Below are 17,527 nucleotides of genomic sequence, written 5' to 3'. Positions count from 1 at the left end.
AAGCAGTGGCTTCCCACAGTTTCCAAGTCTTAGCTATGGTAAATTGTGCTACTATGAATATAGAGGTGCATATATCCTTTCTGATTGGTGTTTCTAGTTTCTTGGGATATATTACTAGAAATGGGATCACTGGGTCAAAGGGGAGTTTCATTTTTAGTTTTTTGAGGAAACTCCATACTGTTCTCCACAGTGACTGCACCAGTCTGCATTCCCACCAGCAGTGCACGAGGGTTTCTTTTTCTCTGCATCCTTGCCAGCACTTGTCATTTGTTGATAGCCATTCTGACAGGTGTGAGATGGTACCACTTTGTTGTTTTGATTTACATCTCTCGGATGATTAGTGACTTTGAGCATGCTTTCATACATCTCTTGGCCTTCCTTATGTCCTCTTTTGAAAAGTTTAGGTTCGTTGCCCATTTTTTGATTGGGTTGTTTATCTTCCTTTTGTTAAGTTGTATGAGTTCCCTGTAAATGTTGGAGTAAAACCCTTATCAGAGATAACATTGGCAAATATGTTCTCCCATGCAGTGGGCTTTCTTGTTGTTTTGATTATGGTTTCTTTTGCTGTACAGAAGCTTTTTATTTCGATATAGTCCCATTTGTTTATTTTCTCTTTAGTTTCCATTGCCCTAGGAGCTGTATCAGTGAAGATATTGCTTTGGTTTATGTCTGAGATTTTTGTTGCCTGTGGATTCCTCTAATATTTTTATGGTTTCCTGTCTTACATTTAAGTCCTTTATCCATTTAGAGTTTATTTTTGTGTATGGTGTAAGTTGGTGGTCTAGTTTCATTTTTTTGCATGTATCTGTCCTATTTCCCCAACACCATTTATTGAAGAGACTGTTTTGACTCCATTGTATGTACTTGCCTCCTTTGTCAAATACTAATTGAGCATAATGGTTTGGGTAGATTTCTGGGTTCTCTATTATATTCCATTGGTCTATATGTCTGTTCTTGTGCCAGTACCAGGCAGTTTTGAGAATAGTGGTTTTGTAATACAGCTTGATATCTGGTGTTGAGATCCCTCATACATTGTTGTTCTTTCTCAGGATTGCTGCAGCTATTCGGGGTTGTTTTTTATCCAAATGAATTTTTGGAGAGTTTATTCTAGGTCTGTGAAATATGCCTTGGTATTTTAATGGGGAGTGCTATATTGAATCTATAGATTGCTTTGGGCAGTATGGACATTTTAATGATGTTGATTCTACCAATTCATGAACACAGTATGTTCTTCCATATGATTATGTTTTCCTCTACCTCTTTTTTCAGTGTCCTATGGTTTTCCGAGTACAGGTCTTTTACCTCCTTAGTTAAGTTTATTCCTAGATATCTTACGTGTTTTTTTTTAAATATATTTTATTGATTTTTTACAGAGAGGAAGGGAGAGAGATAGAGAGCTAGAAACATCGATGAGAGAGAAACATCCATCAGCTGCCTCCTGCACTGCCCCCTCCCCCCCCACCGGGGATGTGCCCACAACCAAGGTACATGCCCTTGACCAGAATCGAACCCAGGACCTTTCAGTCTGCAGGCCGACTCTCTATCCACTGAGCCAAACCAGTTAGGGCAAGTCTAATAATTTTTTGATGGAGTCTTTAGGGTTTTCTATGTACAGTATCATGTCATCTGCGAATAATGACAGTTTTACGTCTTCTTTTCCAATTTGGATGCCTTTTATTTCTTCTTCTTGTCTAATTTCTATGGCTATCATTTCTAGAACTACTAACATAGTTCTTTAATCAAAACTCTTTTAATAAAAATCCTATCCTTCCTACAGCAACCAGCACAAACATTGTTTTTCAGCCTCAGTGATATCTTTCCAAAACTAGAGTTTGACCAAATTATCAATGATCATTAAAATTAGCAGAGGCGATAATATGTTTATGGCCAGAGCTTTCTCCACGAGAAACTCTTATCCATTTCCTGCATGCGTGTTGGTGAGAGGCTGTAGATTTGGCCATTAAAGAACAAAGATTGGGCTGCCTGTGCTTGGAGTTTGGTTCTAGCTCTTATTATCCTCGTTGTACACTATGGCAAATTACTTAGTTTGTCTAGTAATAACTGTTATTTTACCCAAATAGCTTAAATCATGCTTGATGTATGCCAGGCATTCTCTAAGTGCTTTACATATATTAATCCTCATACCACTCCAAATTGTCCTTATTTTACATATGAAGAAATGAGGCTCAGAAAGGTGAAATAATTTGGACAAGCCAGGAAGTAGGGAGACAGGCATAATAGAAATTTTTAAATAAATGTTTCTTTGCTCATTCTTCTTTTTCACTCTCCATCTCCTCTTTCTTCCCCCTCCTTGCCTTTCTCTTCCCTTTTGACCATTTCCATCTCCTCTTCTCTCTTTCCCTCCCCTTCTTCCTATCTTCTTTCCCATTCTCCCTTGACCCTTTTTCCTGCCACTTCCTCTTCTCTTTCCTTCATCCCCTCATTACTTCCCACCCTTCTCCTCCTCTACCCCGTTCATCTATTCCATTATTATCAATATGTGTGTACTTGGTGCTCTGAGGAACACCAAGATAAGTCAGAGATCCTGCTACAAAGAACTTACAGTAGTAGAAGCTAAAAGATATTTATAGAGGTTGCTTAGAATGTGATGGAAAGTTATGGATTTAGGGCTTTATAAGTTATACAGGATTGCTTTTCTCTGTGGGAGCAAGGAAGGTTCTGTGGAGGGGTATCTATCCTTCCACGGAGTCTTAGGAAATGACTTATGAAAGAGTAGTTGTAGTCTAACACATTATGTTTAGGCATATTTTATAACTATCAACCTCTTCTTGATTATTACAGGTAATGGAGCTTAAATCTCATTAACTAATGGCAGCCCTTTTTGGACTCTTATTTTGTCAAGTGTGTGTGGCAAGTGCTGTAAAAGTTAAATGTAAATATAAAGGAGCCCATGCCACTTTGGAGTGTTTGGAAAACAAGTCAGTGCACATAGATTGAGGATGCCAGAAGGAGGCATACTGATCTGATCTGTGTCAACAGGAGACAGAAATGCAATCAGTAATTACACAGTCCATATACCCTTAGTCAGTTGCTATGTGAAGTCAGTTCTCAAAGAGTTCTGAAAAATAATCTTCCCATGTGAACTGCCTTTTTTGTCATAATGTAGTTCCTCTGCATCTGTGAAGTGTCATCCCCAATACTTCTTCAGAACGCCAGGTACCATGGCACCAGGTGCCCTCCAGGAAATGTGAGATGGGCTATCAAGTGTGGTGTCTGAAAGTACATTTTAGAAAGTATCAAAAACTAGTATATTATATGATGAAAAGGTATTAATAATTTTAGTCTTATATACTAGGAGTATTTTGGGCATGCGTCTTCTTAGAATTCAGCATTCTGGTTCATTTGTTATATTAGATAAAATTATATTAAAAGTTAGCCAAAGTTAGTTATCTTTTATCTAATTTTCCTGTTAATGTTTTATATGAAAAGATAAGTGGATTTTCATGATTGCCTTCTTTTGTTATTCATAGTATACATTAAAAAGGGATCCCATTCTCTTTTAAATGATATATCATAAGGACATTTAGCTGCCTGTATATGTCAGTTTTTATTTTTCATTTTTATTATCAAAATCAATATCATATTTGTAAACTGCCAAATGGATTCTAGATATCTGAGGTACTAAAGTTTGTAGAGCCATATAATCAGTCTTATTAGGAAGTAGTATAATTCAGCTGCATAGAACCAGACTCCTAAGTTTAAATGTCTGCCTCACAGGAAGAAGGAAATTGGGTACTGGCCATGCAGATGTTTTGAGAAGAAAAGTTGATGAGAAATTGTTGAAATCAGGCAAAGTGATTTAAAAACCTAGGTACTTTACTTCCCAATTCTGTCTTATTCTGAAATGAACTGTTGTCATTTGTGCATGGTTGACATTCAGCAAATAGTTCTGGAATCAGCTAATATAAAAATTTTATTAATTACTAAAAATTGAAAAAAGCAATCATTATTGGTTAACAAAAATCAAACAAACAAACGAAGCAGCTTATGCAGCACAGATCTGTGAAGCAGAACGTCCTCTTACCATTTAGTCCTAGGAAGACACAGTTCAAGGAAGAGTTGGTCCAACACAGGTAGTTAGATTAGGTCCAGTGGTCGGCAAACTCAGTCAACAGAGCCAAATATCAACAGTACGATTGAAATTTCTTTTGAGAGCCAAATTTTTTAAGCTTAAACTATATAGGTAGGTACATTGTTATTAACTTAATTAGGCTACTCCTAAGGCTTAGGAAGAGCCACACTCAAGGGGCCAAAGAGCTGCATGTGGCTCGCGAGCCGCAGTTTGCCGACCACGGGTTAGACCAGCAATTTTCAACCTTTTCAATCTCATAAACTAATTACTGGTACATCAAAAAATGTTATATTTTTGCTGATCTGAAAAAAAAATAGGTAAAATTTTTACTCATTCATACTGAAGGGTCAGCTATTGTGTTGGCTGTTATTTTTTTACTTGACAGTCTAAGGAAAAAGGTGTCAGCGCCCTCTGACTAGTAGTCAGGTATTGCATGTTCTAAACATTCTGATGGCACAGGTTAAAAAATCTCTGGGTCAGACCTAAGAAGTAATATTTCCAATTGAGTTAAGAAGTTAAAAATTATGCAAAAGGACAACATTAGTATTGAGTTTTTCATATTCATCATCAGTAAAAAATTTCTCTAGGAGCCGGATAGTCTCCTATATCTTGGCTTTTATGACCTGGAGATGTCTCCAAGTTTTGGGGTTTTATCTGTTTTGACATGTAATACACAGGGAGATAAAGTACCTGTCTCCATTAGGTAACAGTTTGGCCCTCTTGAGAATACATGTTGAAGTTTTATTTTTGTTTTGAATCAGAACAATTAACTAGATAAATGGTTACAGATCTAATTCTTACGATAGGTATAGAATAGAATATTTCTGGAGGACTTGGAAGCAAACATTCCCTTCTTTACATCATATACCTTCTTGAGGCTCTTGAGCCTAAGGCTTTTTGCAGAGCATTAAGAAATCCAGAGAAGTTTTATTTTTCCACAGTTAGGTGTTCTACGTGCAAAGAAATTCTACCACATGTTATATATATATATAAAAAATAAAGCATGGCTTATGTAGACAGAATAAGGTAAGATCTCTGAAATGATTTCTGAAAAAATTTAAATGGTAGAAAAGAGAAATGAGATAATTGTGATAGAATTAGAACATCCACTTTTGGGAATCCTCACCCTGTATTTAGTAACAGTGACCTTTGTAGTGTTTCACACCTATCTAGAAGATTCCTGTTTCTAGAAATACATCAATAGGTTATATGGAAAATGTCTTTGAACTGACTCCTGCTCTGCAAAGAATGCCTCCTCCTCTCCTCCTCCTCATGTACTCTGTCCAAATCTGTTGAGAGTTCTGAGCCTCTGTGAGGTTACAAGACTATAAAGGTTTGAATATATGTAGAAGGTAATATGCAAAGATTGAGTCTTTGTTTTAGGGTTGTTGACCTGGAAGTTTTTTAAAGTAATAATCTTCTTTAATCTTTATTTATTGAAGCATGATAAATACTGACTGATAGTGTGTTTAAGTTGATTAATTACTTGGTTATGTGGAGTACCCCAGTCATACTATATTGTAACCAAGAGTGAAATTTGACATCTTTGACATCCCATTCACTGTAAAAATAGACCCCTTTTTCCTTTTGGTCCTTATAATCATAGTTTTAAAGATTAACAAGTAAGTAGTCTTAATTAGTTGACTCAGAACTCTTTCTTTCAGCTTTTTGCCTGAATTCATCAGTGGAGACTTTGATTCTATTAGGCCTGAAGTTAGAGAATACTACACTGTTAAGGTAAGACATAATTCTGTATTTAAAATTTTTCTCATATTATAGCTTTTCCTATGTTTTTCCTGGTTTCCTTTGTGTATGTGTAGGGATTAAGAAACTAATTGGTTTATTTTTTTAAATTTATATAAGTTATGATATACATTCAAATGGAAATTTAGAGAATAGCAAATAGAAATACAAGTTTAGAAATTCAGTCACCACCTGATAAGCATTAATGCTTAGTATTTTAAGCACATATTTTTAAAAAACATTTGTAGTTTATGGGCTAATTTAATACTATACTGTTATTGCCTACATCCTCATTAGTTGCTATCTATTTTTCATAAATCACTTCTTAGTTCATTTAATGAACAAACTATATTTTACTTAACCAATTCCCAATTGATTTACATTTGTATTCATTTTTTTACCTTGTAAACTAATAAAATATCTTTGTAAATGAGTTTTTATAAAAATGCATAATTATAGAGCCACAGTTTTTTCCTTCAATATTTAGTTTTTTAAAAATATTATTACCCTGTTCTGAGTAAACCTGTTTATTATATTTAGTTTATTGAAAATATTTTAGTTTTTTGAAACTATTTTTAGCCTATTCTAAAGAAAATTATTCATTACAACTTGAAATTAACAATAACATACTGCTTAAAGTTTTCATATTGTTACTGCTATTGTGAAAGTCTTCTAGTGATCCTTGCTGGCAAAGAAGAACATGCAAATGATCTAATTGAGAATGATGGAAGGCACATAGGAGTATTATAGCGATCAATTATTCAAGCTTTCACTGGCTTTAGAGGACAATGCAGAGTTTGAAAAATAAAAATTATAGTGTTAGCAATTCTAGCCACAATACCGTCATCTATGTTATTCTGAACTAATTAGAAAATTACACATATTTTTAAAAGAAACAGCAGTTACTGAAATATTAAAACTTTAAATTCTTTATAAGGCTTGGGGATGGGTGAGATAAAATAAAAAGAAGAAAAAGGAGGCCTTTTGACCGAAGGAAGGGAAGGAGAAAGGAAGGAATGATGGGAAGAAGGTGGGAGGGAGGGTAGAAGGAAAGAGAAGAAAAAGAAAGAAAATATGATTCAGGGTGAGGAAGCAAAGGTACCAGGTTTATAAAGTAGAATAGGCTGTTCTGATAGAAATCCCAGGACTGGCAGTGAACGTAGCTCAGTGCACATCCTATCTGCCCACCAGCTGATCAGACTTTCCCATCAGCAAAGGAAGACTGTTCCCAAGTCAGTGTTTGATATTCATGCTCAATTACTTTAACATTGGCATGTTGCTATTCATTCCCCACAGTCTCACTTCTCATTAACTCCATACCTCAACCTCACTGAGATGGAAAGCCCTCTCAGCCTTGCTTACAATGCAGAGTTTTATAAATTCATAGTCATTCATCGTATTTTTGGGAGGGGAAGAAACAGCGGGAGAGGCAGAAACAAGCACTCAGAAACAAGTGGAAGATCTAGCCAGATGTGACTTTTCTCCTCCTCTCTTAAATGCTGCTGGCTGCCAACACTGGAAGTGCTGATTTCATCATTCCATCCTGGATTTGGAAATAACAAAAAATAAGGGGGAACCAGCTTTTCCATTTCCCAATACAGTAAAATGGGGTCAGGGATAAAATAAAATTTTGAGCTAATACCTTTTGATAAATTTCTCTTATATTTTTTGCTTTATTTTTTTAACCTCAATGTTAATTTTTATCTGTGAGGTTTAATTTGGAAAGTAAGGTTAGCTGCATCTTCTAATTACTACATTGCATAGTTACGAGATGATGTAGTACAATCAAGTTTTCATGTATTGATGAGAACAACTGCTTTGAACTTTTTGGATCTCTCCTGGGAAGGCACTGATGATGTCTTTGATAGAGCTGATGTGCCCCATATAGGTCAGGGCGAATGTTTAGCTACGGTTTTAATAATGATAATGACAACAAGTTAATGCAGCATTACACACAATTCGTATAAGCCATTATCTCCGATTTAAACCATCTTTAAGCTGCTGTGTTACAAATTAAGGGAGGTTATCTTCACTTTCAAAGGCACTTTTCTTTCTCCCATCTGGTCTGGGTTTCAATGAAGCTGAAACTGGGGCTCTGATAAAGTAAAATAAAAAAGAATTTGAAAATGCTAAAGGTTTGTTAAAACCATAAAATTATAAAGTTGATTTTGTAGTCAACATTTATTCATACAACATTTTCCCTCAGTAGATATGTCCTTGACTTACAGAAAAAAAAAACACTTAGGTTTATATGACTATACAAAATGTTAAATGTGTTTGCCTGCTTAATTTCTGAGAATACTAAAATATAAAGTATTTGATTTATTTTTTAAATTCTCATCTGAGGATATTTTTCCATTGATTTTTAGAGAGAGTAGAAGAGAGAGGGAAAGACAGAGAGAAATATCAATGTGTCAGAAATACATCCATTGGTTGCCTCATGCATGTTCCAGAACCAGAGCCAGGAAGGAACCTGCAACTGAGATACATGCCCTTGACAGGAATCGAACCAGGGACCCTTTGATCCACAGTCCGATGCTCTACCCATTGAGGCACACTAGGTAGGGCTGATTTGTCAGCTTTTAAACAGAATATTTTATACCTCAGATCTTGCAGTCTGTGGTATAGGGGACCCTCGAACAGTGCAGGGGTCATGGCACTGACACTGCACAGTCAAAAAATCTGTCTTATCACTTCTGACTGCCCCAAAACTTAACTGCTAATAGCCTACTGTTGACCTGAAACCTTACCAATAACATAGTCATTAACTCATATTTTGTATGTTGTATCATTATAGACTGTATTCTTACAATAAAGTAATCTAGAGAAAATAAAATATTAATTAAAACATAAGGAAGAGAAAATACATTTGCATTACTGTATTATTGATACTATAAGTCTAGATCTTCTGTTTGCAAGATGAACCATCTCATCTGTCTGTCAGTACCTACATCAATATTGTCTTATATGATACACAACACTGTAGATATTATATGTATTACACTAGACATCAAAAAGGGAAAGATAATGTGAAAAAGAAATTTATATTTGTTGACAGGTATGATAATTCACACATTGATAACAAAGAAGCAGCAATACGATTGCCTTATGAAAGCCTAGTATAATTGATGAATCAGTTGGTAGCTAGGAGGTTATTATAGTATTACATTATGTGCAAAAGTTAATATTATGCATTTGTGATTTAATACTACATCTTTATGTTTGTTTACATTCCTTTTGACTGCAAATAGCTCCATGTACAGTTTTGATAAATTTTAACATTTTATAATAGACTTGTATATGTTGTGGTAATAAATGATAAAATAGACTGATATCTACATATATTTTATGCACTCGTGGCATACCTAACTTTTTCTTAAATTTTCTGTATTTTATGGCTACATAATTTGCTATTTTTTTCAAATTATTGCAGATCTCAATATGTTTATTGAAAAAAAATCCACATATAAGTGGACCCCTGCAATTCAGATCTATCCACATTGTTCAAGGGTCAATGGTAGAGTTATCTATTGTTGTGTAACATTTTATCCTAAAACTAGAGGCCTGGTTCCTAGGCCTGGCTGGTGATCAAGGCCGATTGGGGCCTTTATAACTGAGATCTTAGGCCCACATTATGTTTCCATATTCTCGAACCACTGTCATGTACCATACTGTGTTCGTCCAAATTTGGCAGGATTAACAGAGAAGATAAAATCAGAACTTAGATCTAGAGTCCTACTCCTGACTTATGACTAGGGTTATTTTCACCCCTGTCTAGAACATGGCCTTGTGGAATGCCAAAGTACTCCCTTATAGCACAAAGGAAGATATTCTCATATTCCCAGGCCACCTATACCCTGGCTAATTTTCTACTACCTGATCACCTTGGTTCTTCAATGTTCTATTGTGGCTCAATCCCCTGTCCTGTAAATAGCTTTCATGTCATTGGTCTGGCCCAGTATTGCACCCCAGATTGGGGGTGGAAGGGAGTAACAAGATGGCAATGGGAACGTAGAGAGTTTGGTTATCACACTGACTTATCCCACTGATGATGATACTGACACTCATTCCCAAGGATGATAAATACCTTGTGCAAGGTATTTGCAAGTCTTGTCCAAAGGCCCAATGCAATCTGTTGACAAGCAGTAATAGCAACCGAGTCCCAGTTTAAAAATAAAATTTTATGGAAAACATGAATATTGATTCAAAAGCATGGCCATATCCAAATTTTTGAAGACTGTTCTTGATAGGTAAGGGTAGTATGTCTAACTTTTTTAACCCGTCCTCCTCTGGATAAGTATAAGATGCTATAAATGTTACCTACAGTCACAGAAAATTGCTCACCTTTTATATCTCATAATGGCTGACATTTTAGGAGACTCAGGATCTGAATTTGAATATACCGTTTCCCAGTCAGAATAATGGGAAATTGGTTTTTTGTTTGATATTTGAATAGATTGTCTTATTTTTTAAATAAGTGAACTACTGATATTAAGCAGGAAATGCTTTTATTTTAATTACAGTTTGAAAACACGGATTCTCAAATGGTGGGGATGGGAGGTATAGATAAGCTTAATAATCATCAAGAGATGTCAAATAATACGGAATCTTGGCCATTAGTAATGTGCATTTTAGTTTTTAGGTTTTTACAAATAAAGTGATTATGGTTTCTTGAACTAACTATGCAAATTATTTTTTGAGTTGTCAGTTTACACACATGGAAGTCTTACCAAGGTAGTGAAATTAAATCATGTTACAGAACCCTGGCTTTCTCATACACTTATAATAGTGATTAAATAATGTTGTACATGTAGAAAGAAGCACTCTACAAGTGCTAAATAACTTTTAATATATGATGGCAGTATTTTGTTTTACTTTCTAAAATTGTTTACTTAAAAACTTTTCAATAACTTTTCAGCAACATTGCTTTTAAAAAGATTTTTACTCAGTTTATATCCATAGTGTACAATTTATGAATCTGGATTTTATTTATATTCATACTCAAAATATCCTTTTGAGTTTGATAATGCTTCAGGTTCAGTTCTGTTTAAATTTCATAGAATCTCCCATAAGTTTTTAATCTCTAGTTAAAAACACCTGCATTGATCCACCTAATCTCATGAATCTTACTATTTTCTACTTTTTAGCTGTGCCTCTTTCCCAGTTCTGCTCAGCCACATACCAGCTACTTTTAGATATACTACAAGTAATTAACTCAGAGAAAATGGAAAATTGGGCTGTTAGAAATTGTAAAAATGTTAGCAAGTTTGATTGCTGTGCCAAACAGAGGAAGCTATATAGCATGTAAGGAGCTGTGCTTCATTTAAAAATATATTTCTTTAAATATATTTTTAATTTCTTTAAATTAAAAAAAAACCCCACCCCTGGAGAATAGTACATTTTTAGGCTTACGTATTAACATGAATTAACATATGCCAAGCTATAAAGGTAATTATAGACAGGCAGTTTCCCTTGATGACAGAGTGACAGGTTCTTCACTTTTTATTCTTAAACTGGTTGGCTCACCTTATTAGCATCTCACCAAGGGAGTGATGGAACAGGCAGGGACATTATGCGAAACCATCTCTTGAATATACTTTAACTCTTATGCTTGTCTCTATTACAGTCCTTTCAAATTGACTTTGTTTTATATTGTCTGTATTTTTCAAAGCCTGTTTTTTTTTTTTAAATTTGTTTAACATACTTAAGGCATTTAAAAAGGAGAACCTGTGGTCTTTACATTTTAAGAACTCCCAGGTACCTCACATGTGACTTCCTCGGCACCTGCCTACCTCTCCTCAACCGCCTAGTACTGCCTGCTCTCCAGGGCCTCTGAGACTCTTCCCTCATTTGTCTGGCTCGTGGGACCCCTACTAAATAGTCCTCCCGCCTTACAGTTCCCACTATAGCTGCTGGGCATAATCCTGCCTTTATAATTTTCTCGTAGAGCTTGATATAAACAATTCATCAAAGTTTTCCTCCTTATCCCTGTTAATACATGACCTCCTACAACCTGAAGTCTATAGTTTTTCATCCTGATGTCCCCAGTAGGTAGGTTCTCTTTTAATGTTTACATGAATCAAGTATCTGATCCTAATTTTAGAACCAGAGCAGCAAAGCATGGGTGCCATGGATACTTGGTGTGAAAAAGGTTCTGTGATCAGTTATGAAATTTGACCTTCTATATGCCCCTTTTGGACATTCACTGTACACAATATCATTTTAAGTAAGTCTTCCAAAAATCTAATTCTGTTTACCTTGGTATTTGTTAAGTTAATTTGATCATGCAACAGTATTCTTTATTCTTTTATTTTTTTCTTCTGTCCTTCCTCTATCATTTTTTCTTTTCTTTCTTTTTTTAATTAAATTCTCACTGGGGGACATGTTTCCATTGATTTTTAGGAGGGAGAGTGTGAGAGAGAGAGATTGATGTGAGAGAGACACATCGATCAGTTGCCTCCTGACACAGTATGGAACCCACAACCATACACTCCAACCAACTGAGCCATCCATTCAGGGCACAATACTGTTCTTCACCCACAACACCTAATGTAGTTTATTGGTTTCCAACTAGGCTAAAATGTATTTGGATGCTTAGAAACTTGTTTTACTTTTTCAAAAACTTTTCAAAACTCCATATAGGTTTTCTCTCTATTTAAAAGCTGATAAAAGAAAATTATCCAAAGAACTTTGAAAATAATAAGTCAGCCATTTTTTGGTGCTTACAATAGGCCAAATACTTTTGTGTGTACTTCTCTTTATAAATTCATGGAATCCTTGCAACAAACTTTATTAGAAGGTGAGAAGTCTAGCTACATTTGACAGAGGACGGGGAGTATGGAGTTGGAGTCTGGCCCAAGCTTGTCCAGCTAAGAAAGGTTGAAGGGGAGCCAAATAGGCTCTTTTAACCACTTTGCCATAATCCCCTAGATTAATGGAGGTAGTTTTCTCAAAGCAAAGCAAGGATCTGGTTCACATGCTGAGGAAATTCTGGGACCTCCTTTTCTCTGTATAAGCATTTAGCTTTCCCTTTTCTGTTTCGACTTTGTTCTAAGTAACAGCAGCAATACCCACCCAGCCTTCCTTCAGTGTTTCCCTCCTACTCCCGTCCCCCCTCTATCCGCCCTCCTCCTCCCCCGACACACACACACACACACACACACACACACACACACACACGTGTCCTTGCCTTTCTGGGAGGACTTGGTAGAGAGCCTTGGGAGGCTGGTTCTTTCCTCTGCATACGTGTAGTGGTGGTGAAGAAACAGCACCCAGACAGAGCAGGTCTCAGGAACATTACCAAATAGCTTATTCAGGCATGTGATCGAGGAAGAATCTGTTAGCTCTTCGTTTGGGTGTCCCTAAAATAATCCCCTAGTTGGGTGATTCAGCAGGAAGGCTCACAGGACTCAGCAGAGTCCTCCTCACAGTCTTAGGTATTGCTGCACAAGGATTCAAAGCAGAACCAGCCAAGGAACGCAGACCCATGGGGGCAAGCAAAGTCTGAGGAAAAGTCTCCAGTTCCAAGAGTCCTTTCTCGGTGCAGCCACACAGGTTGTGATTAATCAACTTGTGACTACAAGAGTGAGGTGTTGTCTCACTGGAGGCACCCACATTTATCCACCTGCACCCCCTTCTGTATAGCATGTGCCAAAATTCCAGACGCCCATAGGCAAACAAGCATGTTCTTAGCATGAACCATTTTGTTTGTACAAACAATTTAGGCACAGTGAGCCACTGTTAGCATTTTTTATGTATGTGTTTTTGTGTTGTTTTTTTATCAGTATAGGGAGCTATTTCCCATTCAAGCTTTCAGATGTCAGCCAAGGGCCAACCTTGCCAGCAGGCCTTTTTAGGGAGAGCAGTCTCAAGTCTGCTTTATTAACTCTTTTGGGCACCTCTTTCATCCAGAACTCTGGCTCTGCTTTTAGGATGGAAGCCATCATTTAAGTGTTTCTGCTGTTAAAAAAAAAAAAAAAAGGTTTTGACTTCCATTAAGAGAAATGGTGACTTTCTTGTTTGAAATGCTGTAGTTTTCAGTTAGTGCCACTCTGAAAGAAAAAGTTACCTTGTAACACCCAGGGCAGTGAAGATTACACTAGATTAGAATGTCTCTTTATGTTTGGGATTGAATGGAGAATGGCTACAAGGTTAAATTGTGTTTATTATTTTCTTTTATGTACCATCTAGAAAACAGCAAGAGGCAACTTGTTACTTAGAGTTTAATCATGTGACATTCCTGCTGAAGAAATGGTTATTTGTCGGCTGTCATTGGATGATTTAAAGACATCTTTTTAATTTGAAAAGTAGAGATGTTTTCAGGAGGCTGGTAAATAAGACTGAAGGAGCAGTCTACCCCAGCATGCTTTATACAATGAAGAGGAAAGTGGAAAATGGAAACTTTGTGATTCCCTTTGTACAGGGTTAAGGAGGAATTTCATTCCAGTATCAGGAGCAGATCATTTAGATTCCAATTGGCTTTAACTATTCCTCTTGGCAAATTTGAGAACAATTTGGGCTAATTTTGGATCTGTTTCTTTGATTATCTAGAGCATATTTCATTTTGCTTTATGCCTGCTGCACTTTTAAACTGGCAGGTGGTCTTATTACAGAGCTCCGGTCAACTCAGTATAACGAGTGATTGTGGAAAGTCATTAAAAATTAATATGTTCAGTTTTTTAGAAGATTCTTGAATATATCTCCCCAAAATATTGTATGGTGTATATCATGCTTATATACAAGAATAGAGGCACCTTCAGCAGTGACTAGAGGATAATAAAATATGTGGGAGCTACATTTTTGAGAATGATCATTTACCAAAAAAATTCTAATGTCATGGGATAGTAAGTTATATTTCATGTGTTCAGAACCACTTGAAAAATGATCTTAGGTACTATATTGTCTTTTCTTCTTTATGATTGACAACTATTCCCCCTCCCGGAAGTGTCCATTTTTTTATATTGTTCTTTAGCTTCTAAGTCCTCATTCCTGCTTCACACCACTCCAAAATTATCTTAACTTTCTCTTCCTTTCCTTGCCAATGAAAGACATCTTTCCCTGAATGAAACTTACCTCTGTTTACTATTAAGAGGCAATTAAATTAATTCACAGTAAGAAATTCATGATGAGCCCTGGCCGGGTAGCTCAGTTGGTTAGAGCATATGCCAAGGTTGCTGGTGTGATCCCCCGAGGGCACATACAAGAATCAACCAATGGATTCATAAATAAGTGGAACAACAACTCCATGTTTCTCTTTCTCTTTTTCTTGCTCCCTTTCCTTTCCTCTCCCTAAAAAATACCAATCAATAAAAAATTTTTTTTAAAGAAATTCATCATTAATTATCTTTCTTAGTGTTAGTTGTTTTAAAAGAAGAAACTCTTCATCCTCATCTGTTATTACTAGGAATATACATTTTTGAACCTTTCCTAGAAAGCACTCTGGCAAATATCTAACAAGGATTTTTAAAATGTGCTTATGATTTTCCCAGCAATTTTATTCCTAGAATTCAATTATAAGAAAATAACCAGAAACACATATACAGAGATATTGATCATAATAGTATGTTTAATAGCAAAGAAAAAATAAATTGTCATAAATGTAATGATAATATAATGAGTTGGGAAAGCAGCAAATGGCTCTAGCCATTCATTACCCACTTCTGGCTGGCTGGAGGAGCCCAGGGGCTTTCAAAGCCTTTGGCTCCCATGGAAGCAGCAGGGAGGCAGGCAGGTGTCATGTCTGCCTAAGAGCTAAAGGATTTTCAAGTTCTTAAAGCTGGAGAAAACAAACTACATAAAAGTTCAGTATAAATTACAAAGGCATTTTCCTGCTTAAACCTTTTAAAGTACTTGAAGTTTAATTAAGCAAGATTGAGTACAAAGCATGTTAGGTTAAGAGTATGGGCTTCAGATCAGATACAGTGTCCTCACCAGCTGTGCTATTTTGGGCAAGTTATTTAATCTCTCTAAACTTCAATCCACACATGTAAAAATGAGATAATTACATTTACCTTATACAGTCATTGTGGAATTCAAGAACATAATTCATATAAAGTGACTAATATCTCACATAACACAAGGGGTACTCGGATATTAGATTATTAATGTTATTAATTTAGTGAGGAAGATAGTTAATTATCAAGAGATCATAATTTTAAGATTCTAATTTGAAGATTAGATACTTTTAACATTACCTGCTTTTTCAGAGAATTAGATTATATTTTCTGGGGAAAATCCTAGTTTATTTGATATTTTATAACTATATACATTATATTATGCTAGATAAGAAGCTATACGTAAGTCACTCCAAATAAATTTTAAAATTGGTGTGCATGGTACCTAAGAGGAAATAACTTTTTAATTCTTAACCTTATAAATTTAGTCCATGAAGTTACAGTAGAAGTTTCAGAGCCCCATAAAAATCTTTGCAGGATAATTTGCACAAAAGTCCTGCCTTGGCCTGGGTAAATCGATGGGCACTGAGTGACTTAACCTAGAATGAATAAGGTAATAGCTAATTTGGGAATGCTTTCACCAGATTTAACTCCTTGCCTCTTATTTTAATGAGGAAAAATCTCTCTCTGAAAATAGTGCGTGGAATAACAATTGATATGTTATCATTTTTTTCAAAGGATATGTTTTCTTTTCCATTAAGGAATATTAGAAGAGACAGCATAGTATAAACTGATAAGTTTTATGCATGTTCAATGTAAAAACTCATTAACCTATGTTAGTTAAATTACTGACAAACAGTAAATTAAGTGATCATAAATGACAGTCTAATGGTTTTTGCATTGGTCTTTTGAAATTGGTTGATTATGAACACTCATTACCTTGTAATTTATTTTAGTTGTCAATAATAGTTTGGGCAAATATTTTTGTCAGTAAACGTCAACATAGTTTTGTAAGCATCCACACAAAGTTCTCAGAGAATATTAATAATATTTTGTTAATTCTAGTAAGCTTTGGTGTGACTTGGTCTGACTGTGACATCTTATGTTTCTAGAGATTCTTCTGAAGTGTGGAGTGAGCATTTGCTCCTAGTTCATCGCTGGGCCCACCACTTTCTGTAGATAATCCTGAGGAAACAGAACAGCAGTTTTATTTTGCATAATAGCTGCATTGCAGATGAGGAAAAGCAGGTTCAGAGAGATTTTTTAAAGGTTTGAACCTGTTCCCTCACATTAAATTGCTCACACACATATAGGGTTTAGTTGTTATAATCACAAAACTAATTGTGGACTTGGAACAGGGATTACTTGATAAACTATAGCCCCCAGGACACGTCGGGCTGCTGTCTGTTTTTGTACAGCTGGCAAAGTGAAAACTGGTTTTTACAATATTGAATGGTTGGGGGAAAATATCAAAATAAATTATTTCCTAACACATGAAAATTATATGAACTTCAAACTTGTTTTATTGGGATACAACCATTTCCTTCATTTATTGTCCGAAGATGATTTCATGCTATAAAGGCAAAGTTGAGTAGTTGGGCAAGAAGCCCTATGGACTGCACAGCCTAAAAGAATTACTGCTTGCACCCTAGCTGGTTTGAGTGTGGATAGAGTGTCAGCCTGCAAACTGAAGGGTTCTGGGTTTGATTCCAATCAAGGCCACATGCCCAAGTTGTGGGCTCGATTCCCCAGTAGGGGACGTGCAGGAGGCAGCCAATGGTTCTCTCTCATCATTGAT

The 17,527-nt window shown here is 35.8% G+C and overlaps 1 protein-coding gene across 6 annotated transcripts in view; it reads left to right on the top strand.

Annotated features, from left to right (window-relative positions):
• The window catches only part of TPK1 (thiamin pyrophosphokinase 1), a 291,362-nt gene that overhangs the window by 118,317 nt on the left and 155,518 nt on the right, over window positions 1-17,527 (top strand). For all 6 annotated transcript variants that reach the window (XM_059712080.1, XM_059712077.1, XM_059712076.1 and 3 more), the window contains one exon: window positions 5,758-5,830. In XM_059712080.1, the coding sequence (XP_059568063.1) occupies window positions 5,758-5,830 (73 nt within the window). The remainder of the gene's footprint in view (window positions 1-5,757; window positions 5,831-17,527) is intronic.

Source organism: Myotis daubentonii, chromosome 10 (genome assembly GCF_963259705.1).
Source record: "Myotis daubentonii chromosome 10, mMyoDau2.1, whole genome shotgun sequence".
NCBI classification, from domain to species: Eukaryota; Metazoa; Chordata; class Mammalia; order Chiroptera; family Vespertilionidae; genus Myotis; species Myotis daubentonii.
The sequence above is the reverse complement of the archived record's forward strand: the minus strand, read 5'-3'. Positions and strand labels throughout refer to the sequence as shown.